Here is a 19,982-nt window from a genome sequence, read left to right on the forward strand (position 1 = left end):
CTAAGCACGGCAGGAAACGGGCTCGGATGCACGGAGCATCCCCTAACAGTGAAGTGGCCCGAGACCCACACATCTGTCACCGTCTAAAAGCTTAACCACACCATCGCTCTCCGGTGTCTCTGTGGACTCTTCCATTTGAAAAATAACAGCACTCTGACCGGCTAGAGCTAAATAAAGTAATCAATGGGGGGAGGGGGGAGGGGGGAGGGGGAGAAGAGGGGGGGGAGAAAACAGGGAGTGGAAGTAAAACAGCCCAACATCTGAATACCTTCTCCTATTTCAAACTGACTTATTTTAAGTTTCAATCAATCAGGGAACCAAAAAAGTATCAGAAGGCCATGTTCTGATACCAGATGTTAATGTGAAACAGACGATGCTATAGAAAGAAAGCATTCTGTTCCCGCACAGATCAGTGTTTCCCAGATAGATGGATACATTTCACGGGTGTCCTTTCGGAAGTCCTCACTCGAAACTCCATTGAGTTGAACTCAACCAGGGAAGGACACGCCCACCGACCAGAGCCGGGAGACGCTACCTCCTCAGCCCAGTCAGCCCATTTAGAACGTCCGCTCAGATCCTTTCTGCTTGTTCTGCAGAGGCCAGACTACAGCCAGAGGCCGGAAAAAGTCAACAAAGGCTCTGAGGTTGGTACATGACCTTGGGCCAAGATCTACAGTTTCGCCAGGACCATGATGACTCAACCAAGTCGTCTTAGCCCCCCACCCCCACCCCCATGGTCAGAGGATGTCCTGGAGATCACACTGCAGAGCTGAAAGAGGGGTTCTTTCCGCAGCCCCCCTCCTCTGCCCTCAAAGAAAACCCCTCCTCCCCCTCCAAGCACTCAGACAGGTTTCTTTTTCCAGAAAACGTCACCTGAGATGCCAGCTGTTGACCCGAGGGAGCTGCCGTGTCCTCCTCCCACTGGGGGGGTTCCTTGGGGGCTAAGCGTGAGCGACAGCGTCACGGCCACTGCCTAACGGAAATCTACACCTGCCGCTTCAATATTTGTAACAGCTTTGTTCTTGCTCTTTTAGGAACATAAAATATATTCATATAAACCAGGGGCCTAACCTCACTTCAGGCACATGCTGGTAGAAAATCCTCAAGGAGGAGTTATACTCCCAGTTCTCCAGGTGGCCCAACTACTAAACAACTCTGTGCCCTTGGGCAAGTGACAGGTTTTGAGGGACCCTGGTTTCTGACCCATTACACACAAGAGAGGACTAGAGCAAATGATTTCAAGGTTGCTTCTAGCTCCAAAAATGCCCCTGCCCCTAATTCTTAGGAAATCGCTTGCATTTTTTATTCAGAGGTAGCAAGCAGGGTGTAATGGCCAAACCGTGGGTTTGGAAGAAAGATACACATGGGTTAAATCCCGTTTCTGGCGCTGAGGTGAGAACTTCCCTGCTATTCAATGTCTTCCCTGTAAGACACAGATCATATGGCCTGAATGGCCAGCTAGTTATGAAGATGAACGCAGGCCTTACCAACTGTTTAAAGTGGTTTGCTTATAATAGTCTTGCTTTTTTTTTTTTTTTTAATTGCCTCTGGTTCTTTTCAACGCTGGACTTCCTTTAGACATCAATATAAATCTGAGGCTTTCAACGGACCACAATTGTGGGTTGAATTATTTCTTCAACGGTCACATGGAAATATTTCTTCTTGATATCTATTTCCATTTTCAAATAAAGAGTTTGCTTCCTTCATTTCCTCTCTGTACGTATTCTCCAGCCCAGAGTAGCCTCCTTTATAATTGTGCTTAAATCACAGCTTTCTGCTTTTTAAGGATCAGCGCTTTCTCCGCTCTGGTGCTTGCTTTAGGCCAGCGATTTCCAGCGGGCGTGCCGCTCGAATCTTTCAAGCGCACGACACCTGACTGGTGAGTCAGGGGTCACTGACCTCTTTTCCCTCAAACCGTCAAAAAACAAACAAACAAAAAAAAGACAACAGCCAACAGAAGAATAGCCATCCAGTGTGAATGAATCAAAATTATACCTTCTTTTTCTTCTGTCAGATCAAAAATATATCGTTTTTGGTGTGCTGCAGAATTTTAGTAATTAGTTTGTGTGTGCCAACAAGATGAAAAAGGTTGAAAATTGCTGGCTTAGAGGTGGGTGACTCCACAGCTAAAATGCTGGTCCTCTCGGCATCTCCGAGAAGAAGGACAGCTGTGTTACAAGGGGTCAAAGGCGGGACATGCGTCTTAAAGGGACATGAACCTCTCCGGCAGGAAACTCACCTCTCCAAACCTCTCCACGTTTTGAATTTTCGACAAGTTTCCACCAATAGACATGTCATCCAAGCTGGAGAGAATTTTATTAATACTTCCTTCACTGGACAGCCTGTTTTTCAGTTTGGATCGGAAAATGTCTCCCTGGACCCATAACGATGCTTGTTTTCTGTATTTAAAAAAAAAAAAAAAGAGAGAGAGAACACAAAATAACCTTTAAAATAAATGACTATCATCTCAGAAGTCTGATGTTTTATATAAACAAAAAGACTAGCCGATAAACATCTACAAATCGGAAGAGGGAGACTGCAAAGTCTTAGAGTAAAAATCAATCAATCAATCAATCAGGTTACTTTCTTGAAGCCACCGTAAGTTAAAGTTGCAAGTGAAACAAACACAAATAACTATCTTCCTAGATAGGTCGACATAGCCACCCAGGGGTTGACTATCAAGGTTCTCAGATGCTTAGAGCAAATGCCCCAGCGATAATTTGGAATCTGTAAGGTCTGTCTCCGATAACCACTGGCTTTGTCTGTAAAAGTCGTTGGAGTCTGTTGGATTCAAAGACATCGGGGAAGGCACTTCAGTGAGCTGGAGGTGTCCCTTTCAAACAACGAAGATTCTCGAATCGGAACCTGACTGTGTATGATTGAACACTGTTGAAAGTCCTGAAGAAAAGGTTAGCCGTGGACGTCCAGCGAAATGGCACACATCCAGAGCCTCCCACCGTGCAGACCCGCACGTCAGCATCATCCTACAGAAACCCACACTGTGCGCTCGGAACAAACACGCTCGTTGCAATGGGTTATTTAGCACAATGGTGTGGACACCACAGTGGACAACCAGCTTACTCAGTTACGGCAGGCGGTGTGAAACATGACACAGCCGCTAAGAAGCCCGGGACCAACAGACATGTGATGACCAGAAAGAGTGCCCGTGAAAAAAAAAAAAAAAAGCAATTGCGAATGAAAAACGTGAGTGACAGAGTGTGGAGAGTGGCATCCCGTTCTTGTTTAAAAAAAAAATTTTTTTTTTACACTGTTAAAAAGTTCACCATTATCTGGAAGAATCTATACCAAACTATTAACATACTTACCCCAGAGAGAACAAAGGAAAACATTCGCTTTCTACTGCATACTCTCTACACTGTTTGACCTTTTCTTTTCCCGCTTTTCAGTATTTATTGGGGTGACACTGCTTAACAAAATTATACGGCCTTCAGGTCACAATTGTACAAGCCATCATCTGTATGTAGCATTGTGCATTCACCACCCCAAGTCAAGTCTCCGCCCATCACCACCTACCCCCCTCTAACATCCTCTACCCCCCCCCCACTGTTTGGATACTTTTTTAAACAATGTGCCTTATTTGCTTTTGTAGAAAAGAAGTGATAGATAGATAGATAGATAGATAGATAGATAGATAGATAGATAGATAGATGATAGATAGATAATAGATAGATAGATAGGAGATGATAGATAGATAGATAGATAGATAGATAGATAGATAGATAGATAGATAGGAGTAAAGGTCAAAGCTGAACAAAGCTACAGTCTTTTCAAGTTGCAGTCACTGAAGATGATGTGCAGCCCTTTCCTGCATTGTTTTAACAACAGTGTTTATCGGGTACGTCTAAAAATCAGTAGAATACATGCCAAAATGTGACCACCAGCACAGGTGAGACTGGACAGGAGGGGGTCAGTGGGAAGGCTTTCTTTTTTATTTTTTTTTAATATGATACCCTACTTTCAAATAAGAGATTTTTTTTCTTTTACTTTCTGCTCACTTTTCAATATTTTCCCAGTAAAGCAAAAGGGAAAAAGAGAGAGCTTTTAGAACCAACGTCTGAGGCTCTAGACGGAAAAGAGGCATTTCCCCATAGGAGACTGACTTCCCATCGCTAACATTCTAAAACTGAGCCTCGTTTAATTCTAGCATGTTGCTAAACAGATTCAATTTAAAAAAAAATCTGGAGAATTCTAAAATATATGAATAAAAGGAAAATCCCAGAAATCCACACACATGCCCCTTCACTAGGGATCGCAGTGGCGTCTCCTGTCTCTGGTGGCAGACCCCGTTGCTTTTGGAAGCAAACCGCCACGGAATGTTCCTGAGCCCCACATGTCAGGCCATAAGGTTCACATCACTACTAAGCCACACTGAACTGTTTCCATACCAGCTATAAAGATAAGATACATCCTCCACACACACACTCTTCTCAACTCCTTCTTCCTTTGTGGGAATGTTCCTAAAACCCTGAAACAGCCTCCCTAATACTTAGCGTCCTCAAAAAAATAAAAAATAAAATCTTGCTTTAATTTTTTTTTTATTCCTCCAGATTTTTTTCCACTTAACACTCCACCTACCATCACCCTCCACCTGACGCCTGACTCTTGTATCTCCTTCCGACGGTACTAACCACAGAGCATGGTCCTTGACACGGTAGAAAACAGTTCAAAAACTAACTGTTAACAAATTCATAAATGAACATCTTGGGCCTCTGGCCACGCCTTCACAGGGAGGGAACACTCCGCTCGGTCGCAGAGAACGAAAAGTTCGGGTGAAACTCGGAGAAAGGATACAGATGACAGAGAAGACAGAATTCCTGTCCCTCGAGAAGTCCTCCTCCGTCTCAGAGGAGAGAGAGAGAAAACCACCACCCTGAAATCCAGCAGAAAAACCGATGACCCAGATTTGCTGAGGACCCCAGGAGAAGGGGGTCCGAACTCCAGGGGAAGAAACTGGAGGGAGATTCTCTGAGAATCCAGGCGTGTGCCCCAGAGAAACGAGCAGGGACTGAGTCCGCGAAGGGTATTCCCAAATCAAAGAAAAACAATGCGAGCTTCCAGAAATAGGGAGATGAAAGACGACGGAGGTGGCCCGAGAAAAAGCGAGATCAAAGTGCACAGTGCGTTTGGGAAAGAAGGTTGTTTGCCTTGGCTGACGCGGAGGATGGGACCAGCACGCCAGGCTGGGGGATTTAGCTGTGATCTCCACATGGAAGGGAAGACTCTCTAAGAGTGTTTAGGGAGGTAGGGTGGGGGCGGGGGAGGGACATGATGTGGAAACAGAGGCAGAGAAGTTGGAGGCTTTAAAGTGAAAAAAAAAAAAAAGTTCTGAGAATGTTATAAAGTGAAAACTCCGACCTAAAGATGCAAATTGCAAAGCGACACCTTTCACTTTTCTCCGTTTAAAAGGCTCAATCTGTCCCCGCACTGGAAAAGGCTGCCGCGAACCTGAATATTAAAGACGAATAGGTGTCAAAGCCGGTTTCCGCGTTGCTAAGCGACGCCGCATGTTCGGCTCCTTTGGGAACAAGCCGCTCTTGGCGCAAACGCCTTTCTATTGACAGTGGAAACCACGCCAGCTTTTCGTAGGGTGTCTGTGGCTCCTTAAAAGCCTCGTCTTAAACAGAGGTGAAGCAGGTGTGTGTGCTTTAAGTATTTAGCACGTAAAATGCTATGAACGCTAGCACACCAGCTCGAAGTAAACCCTCCCAGGAATGATGTGGCACGTTTTCTGAGAGAGAACCGCCCGTTGCCTAAAAGCCTGCACTTTGAAACGAAGGGAGAGATTTGTCTCGCTGCAAATAGAGCCTCGTGGAGAAAAGCAGTCAGCGTTCGGGTCATCGTTTTTTGGCCACGTCCTGGCGCTGGGCCAGCCAGGACCGGAACATAAGCAACTAACTTGGGCTTCATTATCAGCAGAACCACAGTTAACTCTGACATGGAGCCTTCATGAGTCTTTATTAAAAATCTGCTTTTTGAATCCCCCTAAAGAAAGTCAAGTCAGTTGCCTTATTCCAGGCGTGTCTGCTTTTGAATTCAGAACACAGGGCGGTCACTGGGCAACTTCTTCTGTTTGGAGGCTGACCTCTTCTCCCTCGCTTCCTGAGTCCGAACTAGTCCTACCTCCATATCACCTGACTCTGGACCTCCATCACTTCTTCCGTTCTGGACACATTTTCCCAGGATGACCTGACCCTGTCCCAGTGTCCACCCAAAGCCACCGTTTGGCCGTTTCCTACAGAAACCCAATCCACTTTCTAGCTCGTCCTAGACCTACTATTCGGTGACTTGAGCATCAATATGCCGTCTGTCTGTCTCTGAGTCCACCACTCCAGGGGCTGCTGTGGAGCAGAGGTAGTTCTTAGATTAAACAGTTGGGCTAATGAAATCATCTAACTTGTTATCAAAGGAAGACAGATAAGAAGACAGCAGTCCCCAAGTCTCTGCAGGTAGAAGGAGACGCATACCCTGGACAGATGGAGGATTTAATAGGAAGGTGCTTCGAAAGACTTTATGAGGGTGTAGGGAAAGCCTCCTGATTCTGAAACAAACAAGAAAATGTCGCTAGAAAGGAAAGGCATAATTTCAGAAATTCTCCAAAGAGTCAACGGGCTAAATCTGACTTGGGTAGACAACCCCTCAATCTGAGCCCCACGGCTCACTGCCATTGAGCCAAAACACAAACCTTACCACTCAACCCGATGCATTATTCCACCTCTCATCTTTTTCACAGAGGAAACACAAAACAAAAGTCTACAGTAGGCCCTGGCCGGTTGGCTCAGTGGTAGAGCATAGGCCTGGCATGCAGGAGTCCTGGGTTCGATTCCCGGCCAGGGCACACAGGAGAAGCGCCCATCTGCTTCTCCACCCCTCCCCCTCTCCTTCCTCTCTGTCTCTCTCTTCCCCTCCCACAGCCAAGGCTCCATTGGAGCAAAGATGGCCCGGGCACTGAGGATGGCTCTGTGGCCTCTGCCTCAGGCGCTAGAATGGCTCTGGTTGCAACAGAGCAACGCCCCAGATGGGCAGAGCATCGCCCCCTGGTGGGTGTGCCGGGTGGATCCCGGTCAGGCACATGCGGGAGTCTGTCTGACTGCCTCCCCGTTTCCAACTTCAGAAAAATACAAAAAAAAAAAAATTCTACAGTAATTGGCACGAGTCTTTTCAGATAAATGTCTGGTGCCACCACTGCCAAAAATTCTTCTGTATACCTTATTCTTAATACCTGAACCCATATTAGGATTTCATTCTTGCTTAGTCAATACATTCAATGCCAACTGACCATCAGGTGAATCAAATGATGCAATATAACACACTGAAAAGTGATTCCCAATTTTTTAATAACTGAGGTTATCACAAAAATATGACTGTTATAAATATAACTCAAACTCAAAGCTATGCAGTGTGCTTATTATTCTAATGAATAAACCACAAGATTGTCTAGTATTACTTGAAATTCTTTTGTTTCTAATATTTCAGATTTAAATTTTTTTTTCTGTTTTAGGAATTGCAACTTCTTAAAGCTTCACAATAGATTAAATTTTTTTCACAGGCTTTCCTGGACCTAATGCATGTATCTAAAAAAAAAAATTATAGAAAGAAACAGTAGGAATCAATCATAATTTAAAAATCTGTTGTTGTTAGACATTTTCAAGCATTTTCCCATTTTTTTAACAGGTTTTCTCCATCTTATTTTTGGTAATTTCCCAAAATTAAACGCACTGGGTAAACCACTCATTTCTCATGTCACTCAATTCAATTGTGAAATTTACCAAATGCTATAAGCACCCAACTGAACGTGACATTACGTTGCTCCGTACAGAGTTCAGCATGAGCCGCAGACCCTGTTATGAAGTAGCCTTTGCGTCGCCACCGGCTGACACAGTCCAGGGGAAACTGAGGCAAGGGAGAGGACCAACAGACTTACTCCTCCAAGAAGTGCTGCTGGGGCCCGATGATGGAGCCCGGCCGGCAGATCCTGACCCAGGAGATGATCTCCGCGTGCGTGAACCTGTAATGTTTCATGACGTAGCAGGCTATCAAAGTCCCCGTTCTCCCAAGGCCAGCTGCAAGAGAGGGAAGGAGAACCCGGATGCAAATCACCGCCAATGCAGTCTTCCTTCTTTAAAAACTCTATTTATGCTGTTTTATTAGATGAGGGTGGAGGGGGGTGCACAGCCGGGGGCGGGGGACCCGTTTTCACCTGAAGCACCTTTTGTCTCTGACCTGACCCCAACTTGCTTAGGAAAGAGCCATGGTGAATTATGGCCTCTGCGGGGCTCTTCTTTGAAATGGGCGAGTTAAGAGAAATGTGTCTTTGTTTCTACAAAGGTGGGACCATGATGCCAGAACACAGCTGGGCGGCCTGGCGTAGGACCCAGTGCCCAGCTACTGCCCAGAGCCCCACAGGTGGCCTCAGGGGGCCCAGCTACTGTCCAGAGCCCCACAGGTGGCCTCAGGGGGCCCAGCTACTGCCCAGAGCCCCACAGGTGGCCTCAGGGGGCCCAGCTACTGTCCAGAGTCCCACGGGTGGCCTCAGGAGGCCCAGCTACTGTCCAGAGCCCCACGGGTGGCCTCAGGGGGCCCAGCTACTGTCCAGAGCCCCACGGGTGGCCTCAGGGGGCCCAGCTACTGTCCAGAGCCCCACAGGTGGCCTCAGGGGGCCCAGCTACTGTCCAGAACCCCACGGGTGGCCTCAGGGGGCCCAGCTACTGTCCAGAGCCCCACGGGTGGCCTCAGGGGGCCCAGCTGCTGTCCAGAGCCCCACAGGTGGCCTCAGGGGGCCCAGCTACTGTCCAGAGCCCCACGGGTGGCCTCAGGGGGCCCAGCTGCTGTCCAGAGCCCCACGGGTGGCCTCAGGGGACCCAGCTACTGTCCAGAGCCCCACGTGTGGCCTCAGGGGGCCCAGCTGCTGTCCAGAGCCCCACGGGTGGCCTCAGGGGGCCCAGCTACTGTCCAGAGCCCCACGGGTGGCCTCAGGGGGCCCAGCTGCTGTCCAGAGCCCCACGGGTGGCCTCAGGGGGCCCAGCTGCTGTCCAGAGCCCCACGGGTGGCCTCAGGGGGCCCAGCTACTGTCCAGAGCCCCACAGGTGGCCTCAGGGGGCCCAGCTGCTGTCCAGAGCTGCACAGGTGGTCTCAGGGGGCCCAGCTACTGTCCAGAGTCCCACGGGTGGTCTCAGGGGGCCCAGCTGCTGTCCAGAGCCCCACAGGTGGCCTCAGGGGGACAACATGCTCCCCCTCCCTGTGCGGGGGGCGGCCAGGTTCCCCCTTAGGCTCCTCATCACACCAACAAAAAAAGGGAGAGAGAGAGAGAGGCAGAGAGAGAAGGTGGTATAGAAAATGGTCACACTTCTCTGAAACTGAAGTTCCTTCCCCCTTTCCAAAAGAGCCTATAATTTAATCTATAAAAAGAACGTACCCCGCGCTCTCCACCGCGGTCGAACAGAACAGGAGCGGTTCACCGAGTGTCTATGAAAACTTTAACAGATCTGTTCACGCATTCATAATGCACGGGCTCCCTGGCACCGCGAGACAAGAAGCTGGAAAGCAGTCTATTTATACCAAGTTCGGTGCCAGCTGCCTCCCGGTGCCAGGCGCTCTCTGAGGTCCCGATGGGACGTCAACACGCCACACACCAGAACATCGCGGTGTGGCCGTTTTTCAGTGATGGTTTGTGCCAGGAAATTTCGAGACCTCATGGCCATCTCTGTTACCAACGGGAAGGTGAACTGGACACAGCGAATCGCCGTATTTCCCGGGAAAGTCGTTTCCCGTGCGGCCCTCTAGTCTATCCAGTTCTTTACGACGAGGCGAGTGACGTACCCATTCTCTTGCCAGCACCCGTTAGTGTTCGTCTGACAGGGAGTCAGATTCTCCCTGCCTCCTCCCTGCAGTTCAATTAAAATGCTCAAGGCTGCTCGAACGCCCAGAAAATTAAGCTGACTTCATTAGGGCGGATGTCAAAATAATTAACGGGCCTATAACAGATAACTATGCTATTAAAAGCAATACGGCTGTAATTAAACCGAAGGCATAATCCTTATAAAAAGAATCCTACGTGTGCATACAAGTGGAAGCAAATGAGGTTCTCTCAAAAAGATGTCACCGTGTGTACATGTGACCTTCCTATCGAAAGATTGACCTCAGTACTGAAGGTCCTGGAGTTAGGATGTCCGGTCAAGATGGTGGACAAGGTCTAGGCTGTGATTACAGCCTCCCACGACCACATCAAAGTTACAACTAAGTTACAGGATGCCCACCCTGAGCACCACCCGAGGACGAGCTGCACAGAAGTCCTATCGCTAAGAAGCAGCCACGTCGAGACCGGAATGTACTAACTGTACCAAAAATGCAATAAATTAGTTTAATGCTAAAAAAAAAAAAAAAAAAAAAAAAAAAAAAAAAAAAAAAGAAGAAGAAGAAGAAGAAGAAAAGCTCTGGTTTAAATAAAGATGTAAAAAAAAACACAACTGTGCAGTATAAAATAAATGTATGTATTTCTTAAAATGTCCACATTCACAGATCGAGGCTGTAACACAGAGAATACCTGAGTTGCAGGAACGTTCAACGCCAGCACGTTCACTTTCCCAGCGTGAGGTGAGGAAGGCTATCGAGAGAGAGGCTGAATTTTCAGGAAAGCTTCGCCCTTCTCCTGCCTCGAATGTGTCGACCCAAGACAAGCCACGCAGATAAAGTGTATGTCTCAGTAAACATTAAATGAGTGGACTCCAGAAATCAGGCCAAATTCATCCCAGGAGAGATAATGATTTTTTTTTTTTTTTTTTTTTTTTTTTTTTTTAACGACACAAAAATAAGCTTTGGGAGGGAGCAGGCGAAGGTCTCCTCCTCGGTGCCGGGAAGCTAGCTGCCTGCCATGTTCCCACCAGTCCTCCAATCCCACCGGCACTTGAAATATATGTGAAACGCAGGCTTTTCCCTGGGCCTGGGCGATCTTTAGCTAAATGGGACAGAAAGGCACCGTTGGGGTGCAAATGGACCACACCTGGGGCTAGCCTGCTGGCTCTGACCCCCCCACCGGGACCTGGTCAGAACTGAACACAGCAATTCGCAAGGAGGGAACAGAAGACACCTTCCCAAGGAGCAGGGAGTCCTGGCCGAGCCCCGTCCTGCTAGGGACCTGGGAGCGAGGGGGCTGTGCAGTGTGGATGGGCCTCCCACCAGGAGCCCCTCTGGATGGGGGGTGACGTGCATGCGGCTCTCGCCCGTCTCCCCCGGTCTGGGGCGAAATCACAGCCTTCCCTTGTTCTCACGTGTTCCGCCAAGTACCGCCACCTACTCGTCTTAAACATAGAACAAGGGGCCTACAAAATGTCATGTTAATTACTGTCAGAACCAGAGCCGAGCTCGTCTGAGTAAGTCAGTCACGGCAGCTCCAGGCACCTGAACAGCACAATCCCCACACCTACCCCACGGTTTGCAGGAAAGGCGACAGACACGGGAACAGCGCCACCCAGTGGCACTCTGAAAAGTTGCATGTGGCTCAACCGCGGGATCAAAGACCCACCTCACACACCCCCCCTAGTAAAACACCTCCCACCCCAGGGTGTTGGCGCCTCCCCTGAGCCCAACGCTGGCTTAGGGCAAATGTTATTCCTATTTGCTGAGCAGCTGAGACAGGGTCACCAGGGAGGAGACAGCATGCAGGTTCCATGCCTGATTTGAGACATGCTAAAAAAAAAAAAGTATTCATCGTTGATCTCAAATTGAAATGTAAACTGGGCAGCCTGCATTGTTCTTTGCTAACTTGGGCAACCTGATGCCTCCTGTCAGCTGAAGGACCCCTGCCCCAAAGTACCCACCTCTAGAGACAACCAAGTCCTGGAGTTTATTCAAACAGACAAGCAAACCGGCAGGTGACTCTGTCCCCTAGAAAAACACTCTCTTCCACCAAGAAGAGGACCAGGACGGAAAGGAGGGAGCACAGGGGAATTGGGTCCAGACGGCTGGGTCATGAAATGGGAGCATTAAAGACCAGACGGTGGGGGAGGGAGGGAAGGAGATGGCTGAGTCTGGAAGGAAAAGAGAAAGGGGAACCGACGACGGGCTTGCCTCTTGACAAGTGTACCTATTTAAAGGTGCCCTGCCACCTGCAGACTGTCCCTCCCCCTCATGTAGGTGCCTGCCATCGTGACCCTGACCAGGGAAGGCCACACCACCATGGGTTCTCCACACCCAAGCGACCCTTTTCTAGGATGGTTTCTTTTTCTTTTTTATTATTATTATTTAGTGAGAGGAGGGGAGGCAGAGACAGATTCCCACATGCACCCCGACCGGGATCCACCCAGCAAGCCCACTAGGGGGCGATGCACTGCCCACCTGGGGCCCTTACTCCATTGCTCAGCAACAGAGCTCTTCTTAACACCTGAGGCAGAGGACATGGAGCCATCCTCAGCGCCCAGGCCAACTTTGCTCCAAGGGAGCCATGGCCGCAGGAGGGGAAGAGAGAGACAGAGAAGGAGAGGGGGAGGGGTGGAGAAGCAGGGGATTGTTTCTCCTGTGTGCTCTGGCCAGAAATCGAACCCAAAACATCCACACACCAGGCTGATGCTCTACCACTGAGCCATCCGGCCAGGGCAGATGGAATTACTTCAATGGATTTGAGTTCCACTTTTGCAAGACAAACAACAAAATCTCATTTTTTCCCCCTAAGACACTAGCTGGTTTTGTTGGACGTGCCTCGCTGGGCTCGGGTGCGCCCCCTTTCGGAGACCCGACGGCCGCGCACGCACCTTTGCAGTGCACGGCGATCGCGCCCTCCGCGTTCTCGCAGATGTTCAGGAACCTGCGCACGATGTTGTCGCTGGGCGTGCTGCCGTCGATGAAGAAGAGGTCGTAGTGCTCGAAGCCGGCGTCCGTGAAGCGCTTGGCCTCGTAAATCTTCTTGTTCAGCCTGACGATGGCGGTCACGTTGTGCTTTTTGAAGTAGGGGAAGTAGGCTTCGGGGGCGTGGAGAGGGTAACCTAGGGGGAGAAGGGGCCGTGGTCAGCGCAGCACGGGCGGGGGATGCCGACACTGGCAGCGACGGTTATGAACTCAGCGGCGCGTCCGGGAGCGAGCACCAGGGTGAGAAAGCCCGAGCCTCAGCACGTGTCACTGGCAGCTGTCTGAGAAACGGCAGAGAACGCCCACCAGAGGGAAGGGGGGTGGGGCCGGTAGGAGAGGGGAGAGGAGGGATACGGTGATGGAGAAAGACCTGACTGGGGGGGGGGGCACGCACTACAATATACAGATGCTGTGTTATAGAATTGTACACCTGAGACCCATATTATTATATTAACCCATGTCACCCTAATATAAATTTAAAAATGAAAAATTAATTAATTAAGGTAAAAGAAAAAGAAAACACCTTTCACACTGGGGATTGGAACTAACTCTTATCCAATCGTAGGGTTCAAGTCCCAAGTCCGGCTTCTGCCAGGGGCGGCCTCTGAGCTCTCGTTTGCACAGCTGGCCTGCAGGGGCTCTTGGTGCTTTTTTATTGCACTTGACAGGTGCTTCTGAAGTGCAATCATAGCCTTTCTGCCACATGGACGGCCTTAGTCAATAGTGCAGCCCCCACAAGAGAGGCTGACCGTTACGCAGCTGTCACATACAAGGCACAATTGCCTCCCGTTTCTCCTGTAGTTCTCGGAACAACCTGTGCGGAAGAGTTAGCCCCATTTCACAGGCAGGTTGACAAATTCTTCTGCAGACATTTTCTTCTTGGGGAGATCAGGTATTCAGCCTCTAATCCCCATTCTATTTTTGAATGGGGCCAGCGTCACGTGAGTGTTCCCAGGAGCTGGAGTCAGCTGGGTTACAGATGCGTGGCCTGCACTTGGTCAGTCAGCCAAGGTGACCCCTGGGGGCTTTGGCCACCGCAGGACTTACCCGGCAGCCCCAGAGGTTGAGGGGACTACTGTCCCAGCAATTGCCTACCGCAGCTGTAACCCATCCAGGGCTCACTGGCTCGTGGCACACGAGGTGAGTCACCCTCACCCAGAACTGACCCATGAGGCTGGGCTCCAAGCGTAGCCGGCCACGTGGACCCGCACTTCCTGCACTGTGACCTCAGCAGCCCCTCCTGCTGCCCCTGACCCTGCACGTGCTGGTCGTTTCTTTTCTCTCTCTGCCATAGGCCCGCCCTCTTACACCCTGCTCTCTGGTGCGTCTCCCAGACTAACTGTCCAGCTGGCCTCGTTGGTTCCAAAGCTGGAGGCACCAAAGGGTGGCTGGGGGCCTGAGCAGGGGCTTCAGCAGCTGAGGACAGGGGCAGCCAGAGCTCCCGGCCTCGCCTGGCATGCCCAGCACCGGCCTGAGCCCAGCCTCAGGGTCCCCACTCCTCGGACCCCAACAGGGACCCCTGCCCTGGGGCACGCCCTCCAGACCTCCTAGCACCGGCCTGAGCCCAGCCTCAGGGTCCCTAGGGACCCCCTGCCCTGGGGCATGCCCTCCAGACCTCCCAGCACCAGCCTGAGCCCAGCCTCAGGGTCCCTAGGGACCCCCTGCCCTGGGGCACGCCCTCCAGACCTCCTAGCACCGGCCTGGCTCCTCCTCCAAGCTCCCAGGACCCGGTGACCCCTCTCTCCCCTCCTGGCCCCTGGCTGCAACTGTTTCCTCCACAATAGTCTGGTTTCTTCAGTGTTGCCCTTTGACTTGTTGGCCTTCTCGGTCCTAACTGCCTCGTATTAAATCCCCTCCGGTAAAGCAAGGTGGTGTCATCCCTGCCTGGACCTGCGGGTCAGTCGTCCCCCTTGGGTCCTGGTCATTTTCTAAGCCTCCTCCCCCAACCCTCGCCTGGGGGCCGCGACTGCCCAGCATGACTCCAACCCACGCCTCCTGGGCTCCCCTCGCTGGGTCTGGAGCCCGAGGTAGACCTGGCCGAGGTCACAACACGGACCCAGGCAGCAGTGGAAATGGGCCTGACTAACCCGCAGCCCAGACACACGATTTCCACTTCCGAGCAAACAGGTAACACGGTGTGTTTACAATCGTCTGCATACACACAGTGACTAATACATGCACATGGAGAGAGAAACGAATGCTTCTCAACGTGGAAAAATCACATCGGTGTCCCTAGTTGGTTTTATTTGCCCCAGTTATTGTCCCTGTGAGAAAAGAACACTGGACGGTTACCTAATACGACAACAGGACATAGGAATCCTGACAATAATTATAATCCTACCTCACGTTAACTGAGCACTTACTATGTACCAGGCACGGGATTATCTCGCTCAACCTTACACTTACGCAATTGCCGACGCCTGGAAAAGTGAGCCGGCCCATGCACGCGGCTGGGGAGGGGCAGCGCTGGAACCCTGGTCGTCAGATTCCAGGGCCTGTCCTGGGGCTGATTTCAGGTAAGATCCAACGTGATGTTTATTTGTTCAGTCTCCAAAAAGGGAACATTATATGAACATTTGGAGCTGCACCTCCTAGCGCGGGTGAGCTGCCTTCTTAAAGATCCCCAAAAGTGTTCCCAATGAGTTATAAACAAAAAACTGTGACAATATTCTATGACCTTGCCACAGTTAACTTGTCTGTGGGACCCATGTTAGCACCCTGCACGCGGCTGATGGAGCCTGCACCCGGCACTTCTCTGTCTGGCCACTAGGGGGCACCCTGGCATCAGCAAAGCACAGGCTGGGCCCTGGAACTAACCAAACCCAGAAACAGTTTCAGGGCTAAATAAAACACATTTAAACATTCATCTCTCCCCAGCCCCTCATTTAAAGTTAGGAAACTGAAGAGCAGCCCAGTTGAGTGACTAGTCCCCTAACGCCCCCCCCACCCCATCATTATGAAAAGTAAAGACTGCAAAGTGAGCAGGCACATGAAGCCAGTCAAATATCAGGCTCCTTCGTGAGCAAAACGTCATCGGGATAACTGCTACCTAAACAAGCAGCCACTATGTGCCCGACCATGGGCACACTCTACACCAGGGGTAGTCAACCTGGTCCCTGCCGCCCACTAGGAGGCGCTCCAGCTTTCATGGTGGGCGGTAGCGGAGCAACCAAAGTATAAATAAAAAGATAGATTTAACTATAGTAAGTTGTTTTATAAAGATTTATTCTGCCAAACTTAGTGAAAATCCGACCTAAAGTACTTGGTAAGTAATTATTATATGCTTTAACTTGCAGTAAAGCTGCTTTATAAATTTTATAAAGTAAAGTGACTTCCCCACTTTATAAATCACCATGACTGTGGAACCGGTGGATGGTTAGAAAACTTTACTCCTAACAGAGATACCCAAGTGGGCGGTAGGTATAAAAAGGTGGACTCCCCCTGCTTTACACCATCTCTAATCCTTACTCCATGCCCTCGACGTGCATCGTGTTTCTCCCTTTGATAATGGGAGGAACCAGCCAGCCGCTCAGAGGGGAGGAGGTGCTCACCCAAGGTCACACAGCCAGAGAGGGGCGGGGCCAGGGAGGGGCGGAGTCAGGCTGCCACCTGCTCGCCTTTTCCCACCAGGCCTCATTAAAGAGCAGGCTGACCTCGGATTGCTGGCCATCCCTGGCTCCAGCTGTCTTTCCCTATGCTTTCTGCTGTCCTTTTCTTTTTAAAATAAAGACGAGAAGGACATTGTCAACCTACGAGTTCTACTGAGGCTCTCCTCTTTCCCAGAGTCAAAACAGTGGGGACCTAGACCCGGCCAGAAACTCCCAGAGGCTCTCTGTTGACACAACAGACACTTAAGAGTCCCCCTTCGGCCTAGCTCCCAGGTTTGTGGGGGCCCCTCCAGCTACATCCAAGCACAGCCATCTGAGTATTCAGCCCTTAAAAAAACCTACCTTTCCGCCTGACCTGTGGTGGTACAGTGGATAAAGCGTCGACCTGGAATACTGAGGTCACAGGTTCGAAACCCTGGGCTTGCCTGGTCAAGGCACATATGGGAGTTGATGCTTCCTGCTCCTCCCCCCTTCCCCCGTCTCTCTCTCTCTCTCTCTCTCTCTCTCTCTCTCTCTCTCTCCTCTCTCTCTCTCCCCCTCTCTCCTTTCTAAAATGAATAAATAAAATTAAAATAAAATTTAAAAAAATAAAATAAAAAAACCTACCTTTCCTACTGTCAAACCCCTAACATGACTTCCAATCTCTTTGGGAAACACAGGGTTTCTCAATTCAGAAAAGGGAAGGAAGGAAGGAGGGAGGGAGGGAGGGAGGGAGGGAGGGGAGGGAGGGAGGGAGGGAGGGGGGAGGGAGGGAGGGAGGGGGGGAGGGAAAAAGAAAGAAAAAGAAAGAAAGAAAGAAAGAAAGAGAAAAGAGAGAGAGAGAAAAGGAAAGAGAAAGAAAAGAAAAATCATGCCCTGATTTTGTTGTAATTGGAACAAGTTTGTTAATTCCATTGCAAAGTTTTTGTTGTTGTTTTTTAAGTTCAGAAAGGATTTATAAAGCGAACGCCCTCTACCAAAAGCATGATGAAGCTTCCAGTGGATACCAGACCTTCACACGGGTGCCAGTAAAGTACCTGTATCTGACCAACGTCAGCCTCCAGTGAAACCATCCTGGGCATAAAAACCAGCAACCACTGGCGAAGGGCGCTCCCAGGCGCTCCTTCCTCGCGGCGGGAGGCCACAGTAAGGGCAGAGGGGGAAAGATGTCTATAGAGCCGTATCTGAACAGCGGCTCACCTGTGCTTGTGGATTACATAATCACAGGTGACTTTTTTTTTATCTATATGGCTTCAGTTTTCTATCACGGGCATGCACTTCCTCAGTAATAAAATGTAGAAGAACACAGACTTTGGAATGAGAGAGGCCTGTGTCTGCATCCACACGCAGCAGCTTTCCAGATGTGTGAACCTGGGGAAGCCAGCTCGGTCCCCTGAGCCTCTGTCTCCTCCAGAAACTAAGTGGCCCTGCCCCGGAGGGAGGTCTGGTGGTCAACCAGACAAAGGGTGCGCAAACAAACGCTCAGCACCATCCTTCGCGTGCACGCCAAGGGTGGCTGTGATCAGTCCCCTATTTCGCAATATGGGACCAAAAAGAACTGTCGAAAGATTTTCGACGATTAAGGATACTCATGCAAAATATGAATCTTTTTTCATCTAATGTGTCTACTTCTAAGATTTTGGGGAGGAAGCTGGAGCTTCAGAAGAGACGTAGGAACATGTCTGCCCACCTCAAAGATTTTAAAAGTGAGACCTCGTCCAAAAATAACTGACTGACCCGTTAATGGAATTACGGCGCAGTCACTGAATGATGCACGAGGCCATCATGGTGAATGCAACGAAGACCTGTAGTTACTGGCGTAGAGGGAAGTCTCTGTGTGTTAGGTGAAAAAAAGCTGCAGAAAACAGAAATTAGGCTAGGATTCCATGCTTATACTGTATATATAAAAAAAAAATACTTTCTTTTTTTTTTTTTTTTTTTGCTTCTTTTCCAAGTGAGAGGAGAGGAGATAGAGATACAGACTCCTGCATGTGCTGGGACCAGGATCCACCCAGCAACTCCCTATCTGGGGCCATGCTCACAATGAGCTACTTTTAGCACCTGAGGCAGAGGCTCCATGGAGCCATCCCTAACGCCCAGGGAAGATGCACTGGAACCAATTGAGCCATGGCTGTGGGAGGAGAAGAGAGAGAGAGAGAGACAGACAGACAGAGAGAGAAGGAGGGAGGGCTGGAGAAGCAGATGGTCGCTTCTCCTGTGTGCCCTGACTCAGGATCAAACCCAGGACATCCACACACTGTGCCGATGCTCTACCACTGAGCCAACCAGCCAGGGCCAGGAATATTCTCGTGTGTGTGTGTGTGTGTGTGTGTGTGTGTGTGTGTGTTCACGGAGGGGGGAAAATGTGTGCAGGTAAAAAAAATAAAAAAGAAGCAGATAGAAAGAAAATTAAAATCCCCAAATCTCACCATCAGCTAGCAGGGGGGTGGGGGGGTGGAAGTAGAAATAAATACTAATGAATACAAATGGGAAAACTCACATAGCTGGTCATGTTTCATTCAAGGGCTTATTTTTGTTTGTGTTCCTTTTTTCTCCCTGAATGTAGATGACCCAGCAGTACAGACACTGCACGTGAGACAGTGAAGGACTGTCAGCCGCCAAACTGTGCCCAAACAGACGAGCGTGACGGCAACAGTTACGATCTCAGCACGGGGGCCGGAGCGCCGATGCTGTACCTTGGTGACCTTGGGCAAATTCCCTTCCTCGGTCTCCATTTCCTCCTGCGTAAGATGAAGGTAAGAGTGCCTATGCCTCCTGGAGGTGTGCATGCGCCTTAAATGAGATAATGTGACGAGAAGGACTCCCAGTGTCATCATGACTGTGATTCACCCTGGCGTTTCCTCAAAGGATGCCCTGATGGACAGCACTCCACCACCAGGTAGACCGGGACCACGGAGGGAGGTCAGTAATTTTCGTATGGGTTGGACCAGTGGGTTCCTTGGATTCTTTTTCCACAACTGGGTCAGATACAGTGAGCATCCTGTTCGTGACAACCTAAAAATCCGCTACTTTCAAAAACAGGGATCAAACCTCCACCTACTAACATACATAATAATATTTAAAGCACTACTTACTACCATTCAGTTGTCTTTTTTTAATTTAATCACAAATATTCTTTGGAGAATATCGCCGAAAGAAAAGAATATCCAAGGAAGTTAAGGAATAAATGAAAGGTGAACGGAAATAAATTTTTGGATGGGAAAAATAAAGAAAAAAAAACCTACCATTTTCAATTTTGCTTTTTGGATGTGGTCCACTAAACGCTAAAAATTTTCCTGGGACAATCCAGTTGAAGTCACCATTTTCAACTCGCTGGCAGAATTTTGTGAGAGGAAAAAAAAAAAGAAAGAAAAATATTTTATAATTCTTATACAATTTAAGAAACCCTTACAAATACAGCTGCTTTCTCTCTATCAGTACAAGACTAAGGGGACATACAGGGAGGACAAAGGGACGTAGCTTAACGTCACAACACGCGTTGATTCTCAAAACCATCTGTAGGAATTCAACCCGCTT

General features: G+C 49.5%; 1 protein-coding gene across 4 annotated transcripts in view; it reads right to left on the bottom strand.

Annotated features, from left to right (window-relative positions):
* CDC14A (cell division cycle 14A) overlaps window positions 1–19,982 on the bottom strand; it is a 129,475-nt gene that overhangs the window by 24,488 nt on the left and 85,005 nt on the right. For all 4 annotated transcript variants that reach the window (XM_066246747.1, XM_066246745.1, XM_066246748.1 and 1 more), the window contains 4 exons: window positions 19,691–19,778; window positions 12,765–12,995; window positions 7,943–8,081; window positions 2,240–2,399 (listed from right to left, as the gene is read on the bottom strand). In XM_066246747.1, coding sequence (XP_066102844.1) covers window positions 2,240–2,399; window positions 7,943–8,081; window positions 12,765–12,995; window positions 19,691–19,778 — 618 coding nt within the window. The remainder of the gene's footprint in view (window positions 1–2,239; window positions 2,400–7,942; window positions 8,082–12,764; window positions 12,996–19,690; window positions 19,779–19,982) is intronic.

This window comes from Saccopteryx bilineata, chromosome 11 (genome assembly GCF_036850765.1).
Source record: "Saccopteryx bilineata isolate mSacBil1 chromosome 11, mSacBil1_pri_phased_curated, whole genome shotgun sequence".
Classification (NCBI taxonomy): domain Eukaryota; kingdom Metazoa; phylum Chordata; class Mammalia; order Chiroptera; family Emballonuridae; genus Saccopteryx; species Saccopteryx bilineata.